The following is a 27164-nucleotide window of genomic DNA, read 5'->3' as shown; positions in this document are numbered from 1 at the left end:
TAACGGATGTCCTCCCTGTCAGAGTTTGTTGTTCCTTTGCCCATTAACCGATAATGGACAATATACTTATGTTACTCCGGTGTCGAAGATCGTTTCTTCCCCAGTAGAGTTTGAGTGTGCATTTCCTTGGTGAAATCGCTGTTTCCTGTTTGGCTCGAGTATTTCAGCTTTGTTCTAACCTACTCGCTTCCCCTGCAGATGTCCTTTTTCCCCGATCGAGTTTTTCCATTGATTTATTTTCATGGAATCCCTCGTGTCCCCAGCAGTTTTCAAGTCGTAGCATGGCCTACGCGTGACCCTCTTTATTCCTAGAGTCTCTGTCTTCCCAGCGAGTTTTCCTTACGGAATGCATTATGCTCTTGCGGACTTTCTGTCTCTCTGGATTCTTTTCTTTTGTGGAAACATTTTCCCCACAGAGATTATTTTAACATCCATATTATATGCATCACGAGGTCTCTTAGGGACCAAAATTTGTTTCTATATGTTGTTATTTAAGCCCATTCTACTGAGTTGATGTAAAGATTTTAACCTTCACCTCCTCAGCTAGAATGTCCTTAAATAGGGGCACCTGTAAGACCCTAATTTTGACCCTAAGATCCCTCATGCTATTCTCATCATATGCATTAGCATTGGGATCACACCTTGGCATCCTCCTTACCCTTTGTTCATTAGGTTTGCATTGGGAGAGATCACCAAGCACCATTTGATTGTATCATACTTTGTATTTTATCATTTTACTAACCAAAATACCAAAAGTATGTCATTGTATTGTCTAACTCTTTTGTAGGTAGTGCACATACTCACCTTTGATTCATCAATCTCACATCTAGGGTTTAAGACCCTCATTGCAAGGAGCTCAACCAAGATTTGATCTATTATGGCTCTAGACATCATAAATGGATCCCCATGAGCTTGACATGTTATTTTGGTTAAGAAATCATCAAGAGTTTGGAATTGGTTTGCCTTGGAAACCCTAGTTCATCTAGGTATCTTGTGTGACTTCTTCAACAAGATTCTTCAACAATTGACCAAATATTTCAAGGGATACTTCAAATTTCATCATCTTATGCATATATAATCTCCCATGAGTCCCAAAAGTCAAGAGAATTACAAGCTAGCAAGTTGGTTCATGGTGGTTGACCAGAGGAATTCATTTGATAAAAAATGGGGTTCCCTAGACCCTATCTCCTACAATTGTTGTCATATGAAAATGATTCCAAGCGGAAAGTTACTCTAAATGATATTCCAAACAACTTTTATGTTGAGGTCTAGAGCTAGTTTTTCTTGGAAAGTCATTTTTTATGGTGAAAGATTATATGTCATTTTGTCTAAAACCTAATTTGGAGGTTAACTTCCCAAGACCATAACTTGCTCATTTTTTATGAGATGAAAGATTTCCAAGTTTCACAATCAGATTCAAGATGTATACTTTAACTTTGATGTTTGGAGGAAGAACAAATTCAACTTTTATGTTCATGTGATATGAGGATACATTATAGGTCATTTTGGACCAATGCCATTGAACAAGTGTTTTTCCTCAATTTCAAAAATGCATAACTACTTCATATTAAATCCAAATGAGGTCAAATTTGTGACTATTTTTAAGGAATTTGAGATAGATACAACTTTTATGAAGGAACTTTTCTCATTTGAAGCTCACATAAAAAGTTGGCTAAGGTGGAATAAGTGAACATGTGGCTTGACACTTAGAATTTTGTTTGACATGTTTGATTTTCCCAACTTCCACCTCAAAATTCATCATGATCCAAGTTTCAAATTAAAAAAGTGTTCAACATAAAAGTTGTTTCGCTTGATCTATCCTTTCCAAAAAGTCCAATTTCATCCATTTTGGACAAGATTTGAATGGGTTGCGCAATGCTTGAACATGAGTGATCATTTGGCACAAATTGAACTTGAACATTCCATACACCAATGCATAACATTCCAACATGATCTCAGCAATGCTTGTACTCAATTATGGATCAGAAGAAGCGATTACATGGGATTGTTGCACGCCCATGCACCCATGCAATGTACATTGCTATTTTTGGATTTCATTTCAAGTGTGCAATTATCAATCCATTTGGCTATAAATAGAGCCCTCTATGCTAAGAAACAAAGACCCTGGGTGCCAGCTTTGATTCCAAACCTCCAAACCCTCTCATTTCAAAGGATAATATTGATAATTTCCATTGGAAATTGAGTTTGACTCTCACTGTTTTGAGATTCAAATCTCCAAGGATCCTGATCTTTTGTCCATTCAATTTTACTCTATTAAGTGTCTTGAGAAAGATCAAGAGCAAGATCAATCAAGCACAGACCTGCATTGAAGGTATTTTCCAGAATTTTTCATCTCTTCGATTCTCACTCAATTCTTCATAATTCTCTTGGATCTTTGGTTGTCTAAAGTCATACTAATGTAGGAAACAAGATTGAGTTGCTTTGAGGTCAAATCGAAGCAACTCAGATCGTGCACCTCAAATTTCAACTCCTTGTATCTTTCAATATACTTGGAGTTAGGATAAATTGAGGCCAGATTCGAGCTCCTGATCATTTTTTATTTAAATTCATGTCCTTATTTTTAATTTTGGTGATGGTTGTGAGTGAACCAGTCCGATGAAGCTCACCGGAGAAGGAGACAGGAGCTTTGGCTCCGGTGATGCGTTGGCGCTCATCAGAACCACATGATCCATTTGAAATGTTATAATCTCGTGCGTTGGTTTTGCATACCATTGGTACAGCGCTTTGACTCGTGACTATTGTGGAACGTGCGCTAGCAGCCACTTGATATGCCATCTCAATTAATGAGGGAGACAAGTGGTCCACGTTTTTTCTTATTTTCTGATTTTCATTTTATTTGGTTTATTTTCATTAATTTATATAAATTTTAATATTGATCCAAAAAATATGAGAGTTTCACCAAAAAAATTTAAATAAATTCCTCTTTCATTTTCTGAATTAAAATTATTTTTTGGATCATTATTAATATTTTTCATGATTTAATTGATTTTGTGAATATTTTTAATTGTTTAAAAATACTTTTAAGTTTCCAAAAGCTATGAATTTTTTTCTCCAAGGTCCTTTGATGTTGTTTGACATATGATAAATCTCATGGCCATTTCTTTGGTGTTTTGATGAGGTTTTAGAATTTTGATAAACCATAATTTAATTTAATGCATATTTTGATTGATTTTAATTGTTTGAATGCAAAATAAATTGTGTTGAGCTTCTAATATTGACTTGTTGAATTCGACTTGTGTTGTTGGGCCTTGGTCAAGGTTGATTTGACTTTGTTGAGTTAAAATCATTGGATTTAGGGGATTGATGAAATATACATTTCATCTCCCAAAATGAATGAATGATTTTAATTTGATAAAAGTCCTCCTTTGACCAATTTGTGTTGATTCCGTTCCCCCTCCCTCTTCACCTAAATCTCCTTATCAATTCATTCATGTCATGGACCTATGATATCTCTATATCCTAAGGCTAGTTGATTGCAAAATCAACATAAGTGTAGATGAAATTAGGTTCACCTCTTTTTGCATATTCTTTTTGTGTGTGGTATGTTTTAGGAGCATAGTTCATTATACTATGTCTCTAACATGCATTAACACCAAAACTTCTATTGTTCGACCTCAAATAGTTGAGACTTCTATATAAGTCCAATTACGATTACTTAACATAACGCTAAATTTGTGACACAAAAGGCATAGCATTCTAGTAAGTGATATTGTAAGTATCCCCTCTTTCATGGTATTGTGTGGAAACTTGACCTTTTTTCCTTCCTTTGGAAGATGTCTTGGTTCAAGGATCCATGCTTGTGAATAATGGGTTGAGTTTTCTCCAAAGAATGACTTAAACAAAGCAAAAGCAAAAGCAATACTAACTTCTAATCAACTAACAACTAACATTTAATTTCAAGCCATTTACTTTTATGCACTTTAATTTTTTAAGTCTTATTTCATTTGTCATTATTCATACCATTCAATTTGTTTACTTTAATGCCATTTTTACTTTGCTCACTTGAACCATACTTTGTGAATATATTGTGTTTGTATATACTTGTTTATGTTTGTGGTCTTTTAACCTTAATGTACATAATAAGAACAAAAATCCTAAAAGAAATTTTGTGTGGACTGTTGGATTTGATCTGAGATATTGAACTTAGAATTAGGCAACATTCCCTATGCAAAAGGACTTGGCCAATGCCAACTTTCAGGAAACCAAGTGCTTGTGAGGTGAACTTTCATCTGATGCAAATATTGAAGATCCTTTTGAGTTCATCTGCAACATGATCTTGATGAAGTTGTTATTTTGAACTTGTGTCTAATGCTTATATTTTAAGTCATCTGATAAATGGAAGATCATGAAGTTGTTAAGCTTGGATCTGACTATCTTTATTTGATGCCTTTCTTTTCATCTTGCTATTTGTGTATTTATATTGCTTGATTCTAAAGTCCAAGGGAAATTTGGGTTTCTATATGACATTCTTGTCTATTGGATTGCAGCCTGTTGGTCAGACCTTTCCAACTCTTAACTTTTAAGTTTGTGCTTAAGATTAGTCTCTTCATCTCCTCTCCACTTCTTTAATTTTAAATCTCTCCCCCTATTTAAAATCTTCTTTGCTTGTGTTTTTCTAAACTTAGACCTTTTGCAAATTATAAATTTTGGCCTTATGCCATTGCATTTTCAAATTTATTTTCTTAATCAAACTTGTAAATAAATCTAATCATATTGACTTAAAGTTTTCAAAAGACAAAAAGAAATAAAACTCATTCAAACCTTTTTAGGCCTTTTGTGCCTTTGTTAAACTTAAAACTTTGTTAAAAGCAACTCATTCACTTTGAAATTGATACCACAAACTACGAGGTTTTGATCCCTCATTTTATGTTGGTACGTAAGAACAAGTCCAAAGGTCTTGTCAAACACAAAAATATAATTAAAGAATTCTTTTATCATCCCCCCATTCTATTTATTGCAAACATCATTTATACAAAAATACATATGCATACAAAAAAGGGCTCCCTAGGAGTACCTAGGATACTTTGGGTGTTAACACCTTCCCTCTGTGTAACCAATCCCCTTACCTGTAATCTCTGACAGTTTATTAGTTTTGATTTGAAAACTTCTTATCTTTAGGTTTTGTTCGTACTTTTCCCTTTTCCATTGGAAACAATAAAAATATGGTGGCGACTCTGGTTTTATTGACGTTAAGTTTATTCATAGCTTAATGGTCATGAATTTACCGCTACAATTGTCTTATCGCTTTCATCTATGTCTCTATTTTTATTCATTAAGTCTCATTCGTAATTGCATTTCTCATGTTTAGCATGCATACAACTTTGGTTATATTTGTTCTTGATCTAAATGCTCTTTGATCAATAGCGTATGATAGTGAAATGAAATCTCATTGTGTTTTTGAACAAATTTGATTCAAGGTAAAATCCCAAAAAGCTTTTGAAAACTTGAAAATTTTGAGATTTTACAAGATTGTTTTGAATCAGACAGGTTTTCACTAAATTTGTGATTCTCGCCAAATTGGACAGTAGCTCAACTTAGAAATTTTATCATAATCAGATTTTTCACATGGTCCTGATCACTTTTCTGGGAACATATTTTGTCTGATTTGATTCAAATCAAAACTTATGCACATTTCGAATCAATTACACTTTTCACAAATAATGTTTGAATTTGTTTGATTTGATTCAAATCAAGCTTTCAACAGGATACAAATCAAATTATTTTACCTAAAAATCTTATCAACTATGGGAAATTTGATTCGAATCATTTTTCGTTTTTGATTCAATTCAGAAGGGTTGTGATTCGAATCATGCATTCCCTGATCCGATCAACTGGAATATTTTTAAAAAAAGGGTATTTCTTTCATTTCACTTAATTTTTGCTCATTTGATTCAAAACATATTTTTCTCGATTCGAAGCTAACTACCTTTTTTCAACCATTTTGTGTGATTCATCTCAAGCACACATAAATCATTTTTTGTCATCACTCAAATATAACATACATCATTCTGTTAAGATTTTTTAGTTTGATTTGGGTAAAAGTCAATATCCTCTATTTTGAGTATTTGGAGTCTTGCTATGAATTTCTAACATCTTCAACTGCAATTGAGTTCAGATCTTGTCAATTAGAGTTTTGAGATTGACTAAAGGAGACACGTACTTGAAACTAACCGTTCTTGGGGATCTAATTGGGTTTTTAGGTTGTTAGCAAGAAAGAGGGATTGTCAATGATGGTGACAAATTCCATTTAAAAGAAGTAGGCTTTTCTCTATAGCATTGCCTTAGTAGTAATTGTGTGGAAGGCTACAAATAGGGTGAAGTTCTTATCAGATCTTCGGATAATATCACTACTCAAGGAATAAGTAAGATCAAGGGGTTGATAGCTACACATGAAGGCTTGGAACAGAATTCGTGTTATTGGAAGGTTCAAGAAACGTATTCGAGTAAAGATTAAATATAAGAGTTTGACAAGTTTTCTAGATGCAAGTCAATATCCAAATTAGGAGATTTATTTTCTCAGCTGTAAAATATGGATTGGTAATTGTATGAACTCTTGGAGATATTTGTCAAATAACAAGGAACTATGCAGGTTCCAATGGGTAACCATTGAAGAGTGCATGTAGGCCAAGCAAGGATGAACGCCGAAGCACTATAAATCTGTGTGTCATCTCTCTAAATCTACTGTTGCATTCATATTATGTAGTGATTACATGCTAGAATTTTCAGTTCTGTCGTATTATAACGTTTTGTTGTTGATAGCGATTAATTACATAAAGCTCAGGTTTTGTTGGAATTGGACAACTAGTCAAGCTTGTATTGTGATTGATAAATATGAAAATCAATTGAGTTTAGTAATCCACATAGAATCAATTGTGTACACTTTTTTTGACTACACATCTTGAGTCAACTCATGACAAATGTTTCGTTGTTTGTAATCTTGGATGTTTGTGAAATGAACTATGCGTTTGCTTGATCATAATCAATTGTGTAGTTTTCACTTTCGCTTCAAACCTTTCACGCGTAACTCATTTTTGAAAATACTATGATTTTGGAAAACAATTGAATTTTTTAATTTGGGTCTATTCACCCCCCTCTAGACCATTTTTCTACTTCCATATTCGCGCCCAACATGGTATTAATCCCAAATCAGAAATCTATGGAACTCCACCTTTGATGCTCACAAAATTTTGACTTGGTGATGATGATGAGGAAATATGATGATCCATGGCTTGCTTTGAACCTCCTTCTCAAAGAACTCAAGGCTTATAGAAGATATCAATCCAATATGGCATCACATGCCAATCCACATATCACTTCAGGTATCTCTAGAATCTCTAACTATTTGAATCACTTGAATATTGGATCATGGATTATAGACTCGGGTGCAAGTGATCACATTTGTTCCTCAATAAAATTCTTTGATTCATACAAGCAAGTAATCCCATTCAATAGTAGATTACCTAATGTCTATATATAAATGGTAATATATTCAAGAACTTTAACATTCTCACCGGGTTTTACTACACAAGATATGTTTTTTGTGCCTGAGTTTAACATTAATTTGTTGTCAGTTCAAAAATTATGCTTTGATCTTAATTGTACAATGATTTTTAATAATTCCTAATGTTTAATTCAGGAAAATAGGGGCTTGAAGATGATTGGTTCATCTAATTTGGTTAATGGGTTGTTGTTTATTATTTTTCATATTATATCATTTTGTTGTTGATAGCGATTAATTACGTAAAGTTTAGGTTTTGTTGGAATTTGACAACTAGTCAAACTAGTATTGTGATTGATAAATCTGAAAACCATTTGAATTTAGTAATCCATATAAAATAAATTGTGTATGTTTCTTGTGACTACACAACTTGAGTTAACTCATATAAAATGTTTCATTGTTTATAATCTTGGATATTTATGAAACAAACTGTGTAGTTACTTGATCATAATCAATTGTATAATTTTCATTTTCACTTCAAACTTTATGCGCGCAACTCATTTTGAAAATACTCTTATTTTGGAAAATGGAGGTTGCATTATTTAATTTGGATATATTCACCCCTTTCTTGACCATTTTTCTACTTCCATATTCACATCCAACAATTGGCATTAAGAGATGGTCTTTTGATTTTGTCTAATTGAATCCAAAAGTTTATGAATATATCGAAAGTTAAGGATCCTAAGGGAGTGTATAATAAAACACCAATTTTCAAAGGAAAAAATTATATATTAGAAATTAATCATATATGTACACTTGTTTTCGGATGACAAAAATTTGTGGTTAAACACCCTAAAGATTGGAATGATGATGAAAACAAAAGGATTCATATGATTTGAAAGCGAGGAACATACTAATTTTGGCACTAAGTGCTAAAGTGTTCTATTCGATTTCACATCATACGAGTGCTAAAGGTATTCAGGATGCTCTCCAAACTCTCTATGAGGGAAGAAAGGACGTCAAGGATTCTAAAATAAATATATTTACGTAAGAGTTTGAACTATTCAGTATGGAACTCTGAGAATCCTTGGATTCCATGCAAAACAGATTCCTCCATTTGATCAACAAACCGTGAGAGTTAGGTAAAACCTTTTCCAACAAAGGTTGTACTAATAAAATATTAAGATCAATGTGTAGGGAGTGGCAACCAAAAGACACCACGATCAAAGAAGACAATGATCTTATTACTTTCGATATTACAAAACTATTTGGGAAGTTAACTGAGCATTAGAATGAGCTGAAACAACTCGCTGATAGCGAAGTAAAGTCGAAGAAGAAAGAGAAGGGGAAAGAAGAGAAGTGAAACCTTTTTTTGAAAGCTTTATCTTCAAAAGTGAAGAATTCAAAGGAAGAAATTGACGATTATGACAAAGTAGTTTTCAAAAAGTAAGAAACAGGTTTATTGTCAGACGCTATAATATACATCTTAAGAGAAACAAGCTCATGCATATCGAAAAACGTGTAGTTCATTTCAGAAATACTCATCCACCAAAGAAGGTTTGAAATATTTATGAAGGATTTTAAGTCGAAGACAAATACTCGAGTGGGAAAGCTATTACAACTTGTGCCTACGTATTCAAAACTAGAATTGGATATTACGTCTAACTCGTACTTTTTAATCCATTTCAATACGGAAAAAAAGCTTGAGACACATTCAATGAATTATACTCGAGCGGGCAAGCTATTACAACTTGTGCCTAAGTATTCGAGACTAGGATTGAATATTACATCTAACTAGTCCTTTTTAATCAATTATTATTGAAAGTGTTTAAAGTATTAAAATTAGATGGCTTTGATTTTATTTGATAAAAAACTTGATATTGATCAAAGCGTTTTGATTCGCATTGCAAAATGAATTATGGAATAATTTAATTTTGGTTTTGAAAATTATTTTGAAATATATGAATGAGCAAGGAATTATTTTTATTTTTTATTTAAAAATGAGTTGAAGTTAATTGGAAAAATAATTATTTACTTTTCTAGTTATAATAAATATATTTTAACAAATAAAATAAATCAGAGTAAAATAAAACAATGGTGAAAATAATATTGAGGGGGTGTTGTTGTTAAATAAATTATGATTTAAATGGATAGATGTGGAATAAATTTGAATTTATTTATGACATGAAGTAAAAGGTAGATTCAAGAATAAAATGATACAAATGAAATTTAGGATTTATAAATCTTATTAATTTTTAATTAATTTATAAATCATCTATCTAAATGATCTAACAAAAAAAAATATACACATATGTTTTACATACATAATAATAATTATAAACATGATATATATATATATATATATATATATATATATATATATATATATATATATATATATATATATATATATATATTATATATATATATATATATATATATATATATATATATATATATATATTATATATATATATATATATATAAATATATAAATATATATATATATATATATATATATATATATATATATATATATATATATATATATATATATATATATATATCAACAACATAAATAAGTGATAGAAATACAATATAATATAAAGGAAATTATAGTTTTTTTTTACAAATGATAATTGAAATACAAAAATAAAATAGTAAAATAGTAAATAAACAAAAAATAAACAAAAAGAAAAGAAAAATGATAAAAAGAAAATGCGCTAAGAATCCCAACCAGGAGAGGTGGCCAATAGTGAAAACACGGGTCGAGAAGCCTTAAAAACTAAATGGGATGAACAAATTAGCCCAATAGCCCTAAGGAGAGAGTCTTGGATCAAACTAAACATGTTTCAATCAACAAATGTCACATGATCTAAAAGCAATACTCGGTACACTAGATTTGAATACTCATAGGGAGTCAAAGAAGATCCAAATGTTGTGGATGCGAGTGCACGTTGGGGTGCACACACGTAATACCATGTTGACTAAGCAGAGTCAACTGATCATAGGAACATTACTTGCCATGAGTCAACTGTTGGTGTAAGCCCTAAAGGCCAATACTTTTGATACTTGTATCGAATTATTTATTAATAATAAAAGACTTTTTTCTTTATTATGTTTGTTTAATAAAGTCCTTAGAATAGCTAGTCCGTTTAATGTATCAAGTATGACTTAATCACGAGATCCCATTAAACATAAGAACAATATTCTTAAAGTATCCGTAGTCGAGCTTTGTTGTGAAGTGGGATAACATTAAAGCATTAAGACTACTATGTATATAGACTGATGATCGCATCTCATGGATCATGGATAAGGAGTTATCAAGTCTTAAACATATGCATGAATATTATGAGTAATATTTATACTGGATTGACCCGTAATGATAATACTATATAGAATGTTATGCAAAGTGTCATAAGTTATTCTCATGGTGATAGTGGTGTATACCACCCTTCGACCTGAAAGCACTATGGGCCTTAGAAGTAGAGTCGAGTGCTTTATTGCTAATCAAACGTTTCCCGTAACTGGATGACCATAAAGACAGTTGATGGGTACTCCACTAAGCATGCTAAGGGACATGGGTTACCTAGATGGAATTTTCCCATCCTGCGTAACATGATAAATGTCTAAGGACCCAATATTGAATTGAACAAGGATGACACGGTCTATGCCTTATGTTCAATATAGACATAAGTGAAAAATGGTAATTGTACACACAAGTATTATCACAAAAGGATTTGTCATATCACATGACATTTTCGTGTCTTGGTTAGCAGTGATGTGTTGCTAGATACCGCTCACTGTTTATTATGTTAAATACGTGATTTAATATAATTGCTAATGCCGTGAAAACCTACAAGGTCACACATAGAAGGATAGATTAATGAGCGGTAGAGTAACTAAGGAACACCATAAAGTATGGTGCACTTAAGTGAATTGTAGAACATCGTAAGGTACGGTGCACTTAAGTAGAATATGAAATATGGTAAGGTACCACGCGCTTAAGTGAATTTGATATATCATAAGATATGGGCCACATACACTTAAGTGGGCTTTTAAGTTTACAACCCACACAAGTGGTTCTATAAATAAAACCCTTGTGCAAAAGCATTTGTTTAGATGAAATTTCATTTCTCTCTCTCTCTCTCTCTCTCTCACTCACTCACTCAAGCCTTCATTCGTAGCAGCTAGCACTGAGACTGAAGGAATTTGTTCGCTTGGACTGAGTAGAGGCATTGTCACCATTCAATGTTCGTGATCTCTCCTTAGATCTGCATCAAAGGTTTCAATCGTCACAAGAGGTAAATATTCTATCACTGATCATGCCCATTTGTAAGGATCACTAAAGGAGATGTTTTTAATTTCTGTTGTGTTTTGGATCACTATTCTTCTTCAGTGGTATCAGAGCCACTTACGAAACCATGCATCTGATAGCTGTTTATTTTCTGTATTTTCTATATTAATACGACTAAAAGACATAATGAATTAAATAATAAACGAGTAATTAAATTTGGCATCATCTGTGTACGATTTGGATGATTGATGTTGACTATGATTCAGAATCCGACGCTAGTATGGTAAAGCAGCGATACATCAATCGTCCATAGGTTACACGATTGAGATAGATCAAGTTATATATATGATAATATAAGTAATTTTGATGAAAAATACGGTATATATGATATATTGTTTCTGTTTCGTTCATTCAAACATTTAATGGTTGTTTTCCTTTGAGCGATCAATGGTCATTTGCTTTGGAATCCGACGAAAGTATGGTGAAGCAATGACGTGTTAATCAATCATACTGAATTAACAATCGAGGTTTATTTGACGGTATGAAATTGGTGCATTAGGGTTCATGACGGTACAAGGGTTGTGCTGTCAAAGAGTTATGCGATTACGGTTGTGACTGTGCAAGAGTTGTACTTTAAAGTATCAAGTGTTGATGTGAAAATCGATGTCGATTTCAAATGAATTGTTCATTAAAATTTTGCAGCAGAACCCCCGACTAACTCTACGTAGTGTGATCAATCGCCGAAATTTAATTTGGTTTTGTTAATTAACAAATTTTAAATTAATAATAATAATGTGTTTATTATTATTGTCTTGTGGTGATCGGTTATGGCCTTAGTTTTCCTTTATTTTGTTTTGGGATTTTAAAATATGACCTGCGTGTCGTGCCTCTCTTTTAATCTCTTAATGTAACTTCTTTTCTCATCTCACTCCCTCGTATGTAAAACGAGTTTATTTTATGTAATGTAATGTTATGAAGAAAGAGAAGAATACAATATCAAAGGAGGACAACCTTGAAGATCTTGCTTGGAGAAGCTTGGATCGTTATTAGGTTAGCTTAGGTTCTCTCATTTGCTTGGGAGAACAATTGCGCTAGGGGCCATAACTGTTTCATTTTGTATGTATGTTGATGCATGTGAGAGACGATTTATATGATAAATAAGCCGGTGAGATCAGAATAATTGCAAATTTCCGCAAATTAAATATTAAGTTTATGCTTTCCAAGTTTTAGCACTCATCAAAACTAGTATCGAATAATGTAGGTTTCGCCTACGCGAGGTGCATGTTCTATATTAGTAAGGTGCGATGGGATAATTGTAGTATCTAATTGCTAAAACAATGTGTCAAACTTAACCAAACAAAATATAATAAGATTATATACGTTTAGAAGCAAGAGTTGGAAATGATCCATGTGATGGATTAGAATAAGGAGTTATTCGTCCAACTAAAATATTCGAGAGTTGTATTAGATGCAATTGGAAGGAGTTCCTACCTAAATAACCTAGATTTATGTAATCCGCCTACGTGGACTTAAAACAAAGTGAAATGTGGATCTCGACCCACTAGAAAATCTTCCAACGAGATTTTCCGAATCAAATGATGAGGGTCATTTGTTTTGAGTAAAATAGTGGGAGCATATTTAATTAAAGGCCTAATTAAATATGTTATTTTAGTGATACTTATATTTTAATTAGTTTTTCATGTAGATTACCATGACAACAAACACCTCTAACAACATTTTGCGAAATCTGAGGATTATCCTCAAACATGATAGAAAGTTGTATGTCTTGGAGAAACCTGTTCCTGAAGAGGAACCTCCTAGTTTTTCACCTAAGGCAGAAAGAGATGCTTATAAGAAGCATGTCGATGATGCCAATGAAATTGCTTGCCTCATGCTAGCTACCATGAACTCAGAGTTGCAAAAGCAATATGAGAACATGGCAACGTTCGATATGATCGAACACCTGAAGATGCTCTATCAAGAGAAGGCAAGGAATGAAAGGTTTGAACTTTCAAAAGCCCTTTTTCAAGGCAAGTTAGCTGAGGAAGCCCCTGTAGGTCCCTATGTGCTCAAGATGATTGGGTATATGGAGAACCTTGAGAGGTTGGGTTTTCCCCTCGGAAAGGAACTTGCGACTGATTTGATCTTGCAATCATTGCCATATAGCTTCAGTCAATTTGTCCTTAATTTCAATATGAATGATATGGACAAATGTCTTCCTAAACTGCTAGCCATGTTAAGAACTGCTGAGCAGAATCTGGAGTCAAAAGGGAAGTCCATTCTGATGATCTGAAATGGAAAGAGACAAAACAAAAGACCCACCAAGCAGGATGGTAAAGGGAAAGGCAAGGAAGTTGCCAAAACCAAACCCACAACTCCTTCTTTGAATCCTAGTGGAGGAATAGCAAAGGAATGCACCTGCTTCCATTGCGGTAAGACCGGACACTAGAAGAGAAACTGCCCAAAGTACCTGGAAGATAAGAAGAATGGAGTAGAGACTTCAACTTCAGGTATTTTTGTTATTAAAATTAATTTATCTACTTCTGCATCATGGGTATTAGATACTGGATGCGGTTCTCACATTTGTACCAATGTGCAGGGGCAAAAAAGGAGTAGATATTTGGAAAAAGGTGAAGTTAACCTACGAGTTGGCAATGAAGCAAAGGTTGCTGCTTTAGCCGTAGGAACTTATGTATTGACTTTACCTAGTGGTTTAATAATTCAGTTAGAGAACTGTTATTATGTACCTGCAATTAGAAAGAATATTATTTTCGTTTCTTGCTTAGATAAGTTTGGTTTTTCATTTATAATAAAGAACAATTGTTACTCCATTTATTTGAATGATATATTCTATACTACTGCACAAATGAACAATGGACTATATGTCCTTGATCTTGAAATGCCTATTTATAACATAAATACTAAAAGGATGAAACCTAATGAGTTAAATCCAACTTACCTTTGGCATTGTCGATTAGGCCACATAAATGAGAAATGAATTTCCAAACTCCGTAAAGATGAACTCTTGGACTCTTTTGATTATGAATCATATGAGACATGCATATCTTGTTTAATTGGAAAGATGACAAAGTCCCCATTCATAGGAAAAGGTGAAAGAGCTAATGATCTTTTGGCCCTCATACATACTGATGTATGTGGACCATTGAACATACCATCCAGAGGAGGTTTTCAGTACTTCATCACATTTACTGATGATTTCAGCAGATATGGTTATGTGTATTTAATGAAACACAAATCAGAGTCCTTTGAAAAGTTCAAGGAATTCAAGAATGAAGTACAAAACCAACTAGGTAAGAATATTAAAATTCTTCAATCTGATTGAGGTGGTGAGTATTTAAGCCTAGAGTTTGATGACCACCTGAAAGAGTGTGGGATTCTATCCTAAATTAATCCTCCTGGAACACACAAATGGAACAGTGTATCTGAGAGAAGAAATCGAACCTTGTTAGACATGGTCCGATCCATGACGAGTCACGCCGATCTTCCAAACTCCTTTTGGGGACATGCACTATTGACAACAACTTACACACTTAAATGTGTTCCATCCAAAAAGGTTGAGAAGACACCATATGAGATATGGAGTGGTAAGAAACCACATATGTCTTACATGAAGATTTGGGGTTGCGAAGTTTATGTGAAGCTTCATATAAGCTTGAGCCCAAATCTAACAAATGCTTATTTGTGGGATATCCTAAAGAAACAAGAGGGTATTACTTCTACAATCCTTCAGAGGGAAAAGTGTTTGTTGCTCGAACTGGAGTTTTCCTAGAAAAGGATTTTATTTCCAAAGGAATCAGTGGGAGGAAAGTAGAGCTTGAAGAAATTCAAGAATCACAAAGCATTGATACACCTATGGAGGAATTAGAGCAGGAAACACAAGTAGTTATGGAAGAGCAACCTGCTCAAGTAGAACAAGACCAATGTAGGTCAAGCAAGATATATCACCTACCTGAGAGATATGGATATCTCATAACTGATCAAGATGATGTATTACTCATGGATCAAGATGAGCCTGTGACCTACAAAGAGGCCATAACGGGTCCTGAGTCTGAGAAGTGGCTAGAAGCCATGAAATTTGAAATGCATTCCATGTACACAAACCACGTTTGGACCTTGGTAGAGCCTCCTGTAGGAGTTAACCCTATAGGATGCAAGTGGGTCTTCAAAAATAAGACTGACATGGGTGGTAAGGTACACACCTATAAGGAAAGACTGGTTGTAAAAGGGTATAAACAAATTCATGGAGTTGACTATGATGAAACCTTTTCACCAGTTGCAATGCTTAAATCTGTTCAGATTTTACTTGCTATGGCTGCCTATCATGATTATGAAATATAGCAGCTGGATGTCAAAACTACTTTCCTTAATGGGAATCTTCTTGAGGATGTGTACATGACACAACCTGAAGGATTTGACATACCAGAAGAAGCCCAAAAGATATGTAAGCTACAAAGATCAATCTATTGATTGAAGCAAGGTTCCAGAAGCTGGAATCTTCGTTTTGATGAAACAGTAAAACCATATGGATTCATCAAGAATGAAGATGAGCCTTGTGTCTACAAGAAGGTTAGTGGGAGCATGATCGTCTTTCTGGTATTATATGTAGATGACATATTACTCATTGGAAACGATGTCCCTACCCTGCAACAAGTAAAGTCTTGGTTGGGGAAATGCTTTTCTAGGAAGGACCTAGGTGAAGCAACTTATATATTAAGAATCAGGATCTATAGAGATAGATCACAAAAATTGTTTGGCCTAAGTCAGAGTACGTACATAGACAAAGTGCTGAGATGCTTTAATATGCATGATTCCAAGAAAGGATTCATACTTATGCAACATGGCCTGTGTCTATCAAAAACACAATCCCCTTCAACTAAGGAAGAAAGGGATCGCATGAATAAGATTCCATATGCATCTGCAATAGGATCTATCATGTATGCCATGTTATGTACTCGACCAGATATCTCGTATGGTTTAAGTGCAACGAGTAGGTACCAATCTGATCCCGGTGATACTCATTGGGTAGATGTCAAGAATATACTTAAGTATTTGAGAAGGACTAAGGACTCATTCTTGATATATGAGGGTCAGGAAGAGCTTGATGTAATTGGATACACCAATGCTAGCTTCCAGATAGATAAGGATGACTTTAGACCGCAATCTGGTTTGCGTGTTCTACTTAAACGGTGGTGTTATGAGCTGGAAAGTTCAAAGCAAGATACATTTGCTAATTCTACAACCGAGGCCGAGTACATTGCTTCCTCAAGTGCAGCAAAGGAAGCTGTTTGGATCAAAAAGTTCATTAGTGAACTTGGCATAGTTCCTAGCATTGTCACCTCATTCGAGAGATAATAGCTAGAGGAGATGTGAAAATATGCAGAGTACCTACACTTGACAATATTGCTGGCCCACTAACAAAGCATCTTGCGCAGCAGAAGCATGATGACCATACTAGACCTATGGGCATTAGGGGTATGCTTGATTGGCTTTAGTGCTAGTGGGAGATTATGGGTATAATCCCTAGAGGACAATACTTTTGGTACTTGTATTGAATTATTTATTAATAATAAAAGACCTTTTTCTTTATTATGTTTGTTTAATAAAGTCCATAGAATAGCTAGTCCAAACACATACATAGACGTTATCACCTCATTCGAGAGATAATAGATAGAGGAGATGTGAAAATATGCAGATTACCTACACTTGACAATATTGATTACCCACTAACAAAGCCTCTTGTGTAGCAGAAGCATGACACCCATACTAGATCTATGGGCATTATGGGTATGCCTGATTGGCTCTAGTGCTAGTGGGAGATTGTTGGTGTAAGCCGTAGAGGCCAATACTTTTGATACTTGTATCGAATTATTTATTAATAATAAAATACTTTTTTCTTTATTATGTTTGTTTAATAAAGTCCCTAGAATAGCTAGTCCATTTAATGTATCAAGTGTGACTTAATCATGAGATCACATTAAACATAAGGACAATATTCTTAAAGTGTCTGTAGTCGAGCTTTGTTGTGAAGTGGGATAATATTAAAGCATTAAGACTACTATGTATATAGACTGATGATCACATCTCATGGATCATGGATAAGGAGTTATCAAGTCTTAAACATAGGTATGAATATTAAGAGTAATATTTATACTGGTTTAACCCGCTATGAGAATACTATATAGAATGTTATACAAAGTGTCATAATTTATTCTCATGGTGATAGTGGTGTATACCACCCTTCGACCTGAAACCACTATGGGCCCTAGATATAGAGTCGAGTGTTTATTGTTCATCAAATGTTTCCCGTAACTAGATGACCATAAAGACAGTTGATGGGTACTTCACGAAGAATGCTAAGGGACATGAGTGACCTAAATGGAATTTTCCCATCCTGCATAACAGGATAAATGTCTAAGGGCCCAATGTTGAACTGGACCAGGATGACACGGTTTATGCCTTGTGTTTAATATAGACATAAGGGCAAAGGTTAATTGTACAGACAAGTATTATCACAAAAGGATTTATCAGATCACATGATATTTTCGTGTCTTGGGTAGCAGTGATGTGTTGTTAGATACCGCTCACTATTTATTATGTTAAATACGTGACTTAATATAATTTCCAATGCCGCGAAAACCTACAGGGTCACACACAAAAGGACAGATTGATGAGAGATAGAGTAAATAAGGAACACCGTAAGGTACGGTGCACTTAAGTGAATTGTAGAACATCATAAGGTACGGTGCACTTAAGTAGAATACGGAATATGTTAAGGTACCACGCGCTTAAGTGATTTTCGTATATCATAAGATATGGGCCACATACACTTAATTGGGCTTTTTAGCTTACAACCAACACAAGTGGTTTTATAAATAGAACCCTTGTGCAGAAGCATTTGTTCAGATAAATTTTCGTTTCTCTCTCTCTCTCTCTCTCTCTCTCTCTCTCTCTCTCTCTTACTCAAAGCCTTCATTCGTAGTAGCTAGCACTGAGACTGAAGGAATCCATTTGTGTGAACTGAGTAGAGACGTTGTCACCATTCAACGTTCGTGATCGCTCCTTAGATCTACATCAAAGGTTTCAATCGCCACAAGAGGTAACGATTCTATCACTGATCATGCCCATTTGTAAGAATCACTAAAGGAGAAATTTTTAATTTCCGCTGCGTTTTGGATTGTTATTCTCCTTCATCAACATCACACAGATATGGGAAATACCATAAATAGGGAACTTCAGAGAGAGAGAGAGAGAGAGAGAGTTCATTTCTCCTCTCATTTTCACTATCTTCACTCTCTCTCTCTCTCTCTCTCTCTCTCTCAAATTCTAAAAATAGCACAAAAGCACAAAAAGAGGGTGGCCGGCTAAGGATTTATGTCAGTGGCTCCTCAAGAACAAAATCACGACGCATATGAACATCACGACAATGAAAATGAACACCACGACAATGTTCATCTTGCAAACAGAAATGCCACCACACCTAAAACCTAACCTCCTACCCTAGGTTAAAGAATCCCCTCAGTCTAAATTTAGCCTCAGAAACCTCAAAAACTCGCTAAAATCCCAAGATCGGGCAAACAAAAATGAAACCTAACCTATAAAACTTTGATTGATCAAACATTACAAGGCTCTTTACAAATCAAATAGAAAAAAAAGCAATGGAAAATGAATATGCAAAGGAAGAACATATGGAAAATAAAGCTACCAAAGAAGAACAACGGCGAAGGTTCTCCGGTTCTGACGCGACAACGAGACACTTTAAGTAAGTCCCTTTCTTTTTTGAGTGTCTTTAATTATTTTCTCTTATTCTCAAACTTCTCTTGTTTCTACTATGCTATTTTCTACTTGTGTGTGATGTGAGTGGAAAATTGTGAGGGGCTTAACTCAAGCCTTAATTAGGCTTTATTATGAATCTCTAATGGCCTCTGAAAAAAAGATTTAGGTTATGGTTCGAAAATTTTTGAGAGAATATTGAGTCTAGGGCTTTCTTTTTTGTTTTTTTCTAAATGAAAAGTTGAGCACTCCTTATAGAAATTGAGAGTAGCAATCAAGGTATGTGTGCTAAAATGGAAATGCATATATTTTTCATGCAAAAGCTAGTGTTTTTGCAATTGGATTAGGATGAAGGGATTTTTGTAGTGAGTTATTATGAGGGATTTTTGCAAAAAAAACCCAACATAATTACAATGCAATGAGACCAGACAACATTACACGGTGCATGTGGTACCAATTCTCATCAATGGTTCATCATGCGAACTCGATTCCCCCTTATGAATCCTGAAACCCCCCTTCTTAGTTTCAGATAAGTCTTTCATCCCCCTTCATACCTATGACTTATCTCCTTCAACATATCAACAATGAATGCATGTTATGATAATAATGCAACTAACACAACAATTATAATAATATTTAGTGATCCACAATCGATCATAAAATTACAACCATGCATAACGTAATCCACCCTTCTAGACTACCACCAATATAATCAAACACACCCTCCCAATCATTCACAACAAATCAAATAATTTGTCAATACAAACTTTGTCCATATTCGTCACTCACACATTTCTTTCCCACCTTCTACCGACTTCAGATAAAATCGTTAATATTATGTTATCCATGAAACAAAGTTATAGAATTTTTTTTTAGATATCCAACATTTTAAACTCCGTTCGAAAAGGATTTACGAGTTGAAATTTATGATAAAAACCGTACACGAAGGCGTTACCAAAATGTTATTGTTATTCTGAAATTTTCATCATGATTTTCATCATCACAACGCCCAAAATATCCTTGAAATCATCACAATTTTTTTTATCCATGTAACAAATTTATAGCCTTCTGTTTCAGCTGCTGAACACTTCGAACCCCGTCCCCAAATTATTTACGAGTTGAAAGTTATGATCAAAATCGTGCACGAAGACATTACCAAAAAGTTGTTATTTTTCTGAAATTTCCAGCATGATTTTCATCTTCTCCAACCCCAAAACATCAATGAAATCATCACCTAAAATATTTTATCCCTAAAACAAAGTTATATTCTTCTTTTTCAGCTATATAACGCTTCAAACCATATCCCAAAATGAAATACGAGTTGAAAGTTATGATCAAAACCGTGCACGAAGGTGTCGCAACCTGAAAAAGGAGATGCGAAAAAACAACCGGCGAGAAAGAAAAGACAGAAGAGTCGCCACCGTGCGTTATTTATCCCAAAGGAGGGAAAGGAAACGCTCAAAGTAAACCTGGAAAAAAAAGGAAAGGAAAGGACAAGGTCTCGCAACCAAATCTTGGGTTCGGGAGTCGATTATGCGAAGGGAAGGTATTAGCACCCCTACGCATCCGTAGTACTCTACGGGATCCACTTTTGTTGTTCTTGTCTAAAGGGTGTGGGTTTATCTAATGTACTATTTGCTAAAAGAGGGGTCAAAAGAAAATGACTCGCACGGATATCGCATCCACTGCATACGTATCTCATATGGATATGAGAATCAGAGTCTTCGAAGCTCGGCTGCCTATGGGTTAAAGAGGAGTGTGCTCGCTAAGACATCGCGTCTTATTCCTACATATCTCATCTGGAATGAGAATCAGAGCAAACCGTAGTTCGGCTAACTACGGGTTAAGGGTTGTGTTTTTTAGATGAACGACGTTACTACGCAATCTACCGGATGCTCGACCTTTGGAGACTTACTCGCCTGTAGTAAAAGGAGTTAACGTGTTCTTAGGAGAAGAAAAATCAATGAGTTTGTTTGGGTTTTAGGAATGCTCATGCAAAAAAGGAAGTCCTAGACGAAGGAGCAGTGCTACCTTAATTGACGTGCAAACGAGAGACTATACGAAGCCTAGCGATCCTATGGGGAGACGATCACACCATACAAAACAAACATGCATAAAGTAAAATGCCACCAAGGGGGATCAAGCCTACATGGGTAGGGCTTTAGTCAAGAGGGGTCATATCAACCTCGACAAACAAGCCATGGAATAGGTAATCAAATGGGCTCTTAACCACTGACATTGAACGTCAGGGTGAGCAGATCAAAAGGGTAATGAGGATAAGACCTCATAGCTCTTAACCTTGGACAGGGTGAGCTCATGACAAAAAGTGGGGATTCAGAAAGGTGGAACCCTCTCCACTGACTGACCGGACAAAAGATCTTGGGCTTTTGTTCTGAAGCTTCGACACGTAGTGCGAGCATAAAGAACGACACACTGAATAACGGGGGATTGATTACTAATCCCTTTTATCCGTCAATTGCCTCTTCAGGGAGGTCTTTAGCACTGATGCCTCTTCTTGGAGGTCTTTGGGCACAAAAGTAAACAAACAAAAGAAAACATTGCCTCCTATCGAGGTCTTCCAACTAAGAAAGCGGTAAAATGCGGGAAAGATAAAGGGATCAAGAGGTCTACCACACGGATAAAGATCCGAAGTAATAACAGCTAAAGAAATAAGAAACCCAGAGATCTCTCGAGCTGGCACCATCAAAGAAAGCAAGTCAATACAGGTAATCGGAATAAATCTCCAAATGGTATCCCACAAATAAAGTGGAATGCCAAGCAAGCTATCCTTTCAGGAGTCATGTGAGCCCTCACAAAAAACTCAACAAATAGGTTATAGTGACAAGATGGGGTGCAATCAAGAGTTGCCCCAAATCAAAATGTAACCACATGAATCATACCATTAAAATTCACAAAAAGAGCTCACAAAAAGCAACCAAGTGTAGGAGGCCTAAACCTCTGATTGGGGAGGATCGATTGAAATTGAATTGCACCGTTGGCTTTGCAGAACAATCTTAGGGTTTATATGAGAGGGAATTGGTTCTTTGCAGATGAGTTCCCTTCAGTCTCTGGAGGTTGCTCTGAATTAGTTAGAATCTCTCTAGGGTTTTGTCCCAAGGAAACTTCAGAGTGTTTTCAGCTTTCACCAATTCTCCCTCTCTCTCTTTCTTTTTCCTTTACTGAAATTTCAGAATTGATAACCTGATTTTCGTGGCTTTGTTGGCTCAAATGAGAGAGGTCCAAGTCCAAGATTTTTCTGTTATATTTTATTTATTTATTTTATTTATTTTCTTTTATATTTTTTTTTCATTTTTTCTTTTTATTTTATTTTTTTATTTTTCGTTTTTTTATTTATTATTATTTATTTATTTATTTATTTTGGTTTTTTTTTTCAAAACGCGTGGGCTTCGCCTAGCGAGCATGACAGTTCAGGATATTCCTCTAAGCGCAGGTGATTCTGGTGGCTTTTCTTGGGACTCGCTAGGCGACCCATTCTGCTCGCCTAGCGAGCATTACAACTCACGAACAAACTTTTACTCCTTCAAGATTAACGTTTTGACTGATGAATAGACCCCATTTGAACATGTTGGAAGTATCTCATGTCATTCCCTTGTGTTGGCTGATCACCCAGATAGGACCCACAAAGTGTCTTGGATGATATTTAAGCTTCTTGGATCTAATTCCGATTGACATGATGAAATGCAATATGAAATGTTAAATGACCTAAAAATAAATGCATGAATGAGGGGGAGAAATTTTGAGGTATTACAGAAGGCATTGCCAAAAATTTGTTATGTTTCTGAAACTTCCAGCACAATTTTCATCTTCTCCAACCCCAAAAATTTCCATGAAATCGTCACCAAAATATTCCATAATTTGAAACTCAATCATAAACATACCAATATCAATCACTACTTATAATCATGTAATCACACCAATAAATTCACAATTTCATACCCTACCATCATTATACTCATCATTCTTAACCGTGAACATACAACAAACATAAAATTCAACAACAATTCAAAATTCATCATCGACAAATATCAATTGATATAGTCACAACAATTATAATTCATTCGTCAAAATCATGTTCACAAATCAACAACAATCATAAAATGGCATAAGACCAACCTAAGAGGGTAAGGACCCCACACTTCCCTCTCATAATTAGACACTCATATAAATAGACCAACTAAATCCCTTATATTTAATCTATTTTTAAATCTTATTATTATTATTAGTATATGTGTCCAACAACCCCTACTTCTCTTTAATAACTACCACACCATCACTTAAAATTCTAATATTCTAGGGACAATATATATATATATATATATATATATATATATATATATATATATATATATATATATATATATATATATATATATATATATATATATATATATATATATATATATATATATATATATATATATATATATATTATTTTCTAAATCATATCATTAGACCAACTATCCAATAAAATAATAATAAAAGTAATATTATCTTTATATTATTATTATTATTATTATTTTAAATAAATATTAATTTATTTATTATTACTACTAATTTAATTTAATTAAATCTAATAGTAATACTATTAATCTCATTGTGTCCAACATCCCCTATTTCTCGTTAATAACTACCACACTCCTCACTTAAAATTCTAATATTCTAGGGACACTACCTCATACCCAAGGCTCCCCTACTACCTCAATCATTCGAAGCACATACAATACAATTAAATTATTCTATAGAATTAGATGGTTCAAATGGGGTTCTAAAAGTCTTCCCCGCCTGGAATATTTTTGTCCTAAAAAATTTACCTGATAAAAACAACTCCAAATATACTTCTCGCATCCGACTCTCCAGCTCCCAAGTCATATTTCCTCTAGTAGTTCCTCCCCAGACAACTTTCACTAGATAAATCTTCTGCCCCTCAGCTTCTTCAACTCTCGGTCATCAATCCTCATAGACAATGCTTCTACCGTAAGATTGTCTCTCACTTGCACATCATCCATTTGAATAGTATGAGACCGATCAGGATTATACTTCTGAATTTGTGACACATGGAACACGTCATGCAAATTCAATATATCGTTTGGCAAAGCCACTTTATAAACCATATTTCCAATTCTCTGAGAAATCTGATACGAACCGATAAACTTAGGAGTAAGTTTCTTTGATTTCACTAAACGCACGATACTAGTCACAAGATTGACTCTTAGGAACACATGATCACCTTGCCTAAATTCAAGATCTTTTATCCTCTTATCATGGTATATTTTTTTCCTACTTTGTGATGCTTTCATTTTATCTCGGATGAACTTCACCTTATCAGTAGTCTGCTGGACAATTTTCGGTCCAAGTACAACACTATCGCCATATTCATACCAACATAGAAGTGTCCTACACCTCCGACCGTACAATGCTTCTAACGGCGCCATTCCAATTCTAGGATGAAACTTTTATTATATTAAGTGAACTTAATCAATGTCAGATGACTATCCCAGGTACCTCCTTGTTCGAGTACACAAGCCCTTAACAAATCCTCCAATGACTGAATAATTCTTTCTGTCTGACCATCAAACTGTGGATGATAAGCAGAACTCAACCTCACCTTAGTACCCAAAGCTTCCTTCAAACTTCCCCAAAATTTGGATGTAAACCATGGGTCTCTATCGCAAACTTTACTCGACGGGACACCATGTCACTTCACGATTAACCTGATATAAATCTCAACCAACTTCTGTAACGGGAAACTGATATTAATTAAATAAAATGGGCTGATTTCTTCAGTGTACAACAATCATCGATATCGCATCAAACCCTCTTGGAGTATTCGGTAATACGGTCACTAAGTCCATTAAAATACTATCCCATTTCCACTTTGGAATATCCAATGGCAGCACCAAACCTGAAGGTTTTTGGTGCTCTACCTTTGACTTCTGAAAAGTCAAACATGCATATACAAATTGCGCGATATATCGTTTCATTCCTGGCCACCAAAACATTTTCTTGACGTCCTAATACATTTTAGTAGCTCCAGGATGAATACTCAGACTGCTTCCATGACTTTCCTCTAAAATCATCTTCTTCAGCTCATAATTTTCTGGCACACCTACTCTACCTCAAAAACATAGTACTCCATGTTCATCCATTTTAAAGTCACTTTCTTTGTTTGAGTTCACTGAAGAGAATAAATCTACCAGCTTCACATCTAGCTTCTGATTCTCCCTAATTTCATTAAAAAATTTATTATCCACCTTTAACATACCCAACATCACACTTCCTGGTGTCAATTCAAAAACCATACTCAAATATCTAAACTGCTCAATGGGATCCAACTCTCTGATCATCAACACCGACATATGTAGAGACTTTCGACTCAAATCATCAGCCACAACATTAACTTTACATGGATGATAATTTAAGCCAACAATCGTAGTACTTTTGAAATTCCAACCATCTTCCCTGCCTCATATTCATCTCGTTTTGGTTAAACAAATACTTTAAACTCTTATGGTCTCTAAACACTTTGAATCTTGAACCATAAAGATAGTGCCTCCAAAATTTCAACCCAAATATCATTGCTGCCAACTCTAGATCATGCGTAGGATAGTTCCTCTCAGGTACCTTCAATTTTTGTGAAGCATAAACCACCAATTTACGATCTTGCATCAACACACCGCTCTAACCCATTTTAGAAGCTTCACATTATACTGCAAATGGTTCATGAGGATCTAGAAAAATCAAAACTGGAGTTGTAGTCAACTTCTTCTATAACTCTCTCAAGCTCTCTTCACAATAAATGTCCCACACATAGTCCTGACCCTTTTGAGTCAACTGAGTTAACAAAAGGGATAAATTTGAGAACCCTTCGATAAACCTGCAATAATAATCTACCAACCCCAGGAAACTTTTGATCTCTGTAACCGATTTATGAGCCTCCCATTGTAGCACTGCGTCTACTTTGGATGGATCCACTACAATGCTATTACCAGAAATAACACGCCTAAGGAAACTCACTTCTTGCAACTAGAACTCACACTTTGATAACTTCACAAACAACTTATTCTCCTTTAACGCATGTAATATAATCCTCATATTCTCTCCATGTTCTTAATTCAGTTTAGAATAAATCAGAATATCATCGATGAAGACTACGTCAAACTGATCAAGATAAGGATGAAAAATGTGATTCATATACTCCATAAACACACCAGGTGCATTCGGCACTCTGAAAGGCATCATTGAATATTCGTATTGACCGTATCGAGTTCTAAACGCCGTCTCTTAAATATCTTCATCCTTAACTCAGATCTTATGGTAACATCACCTTAAATAAATTTTTCTAAACACACAAGCTCCTACCAACTGGTCCATCAAATCTTCAATTCACGGAAGTTGATACTTGTTCTTAATCGTCACTTTATTCAACTAGTTATAATCAACACATTATCGGTTACTACCATCCTTCTTCTTTACCAACAACACTGGAGCTCCCTAAGGTGTCACACTTGGTCTGATAAATTTCTTTTCAAGTAAGTCTTCCAACTGATTCTTCGATTCTCCCAACTCTGATGATGACATTATGTATGGTTCCATAAA

At 34.7% G+C, this 27164-nt stretch overlaps 1 protein-coding gene across 1 annotated transcript; it reads right to left on the bottom strand.

The window, feature by feature from the left end:
* Window positions 1-24472: 24472 nt before the first annotated feature.
* LOC127131172 (uncharacterized) lies at window positions 24473-25000 on the bottom strand. Its single transcript, XM_051060106.1, has one exon. The coding sequence runs from the start codon at window positions 24998-25000 to the stop codon at window positions 24473-24475; it is 528 nt and encodes a 175-aa protein (XP_050916063.1).
* Between the last annotated feature and the right edge of the window lie 2164 nt (window positions 25001-27164).

Source organism: Lathyrus oleraceus, chromosome 3 (assembly GCF_024323335.1).
Source record: "Lathyrus oleraceus cultivar Zhongwan6 chromosome 3, CAAS_Psat_ZW6_1.0, whole genome shotgun sequence".
NCBI lineage: Eukaryota > Viridiplantae > Streptophyta > Magnoliopsida > Fabales > Fabaceae > Lathyrus > Lathyrus oleraceus.
This window is presented reverse-complemented; position numbering and strand designations above follow the sequence as displayed.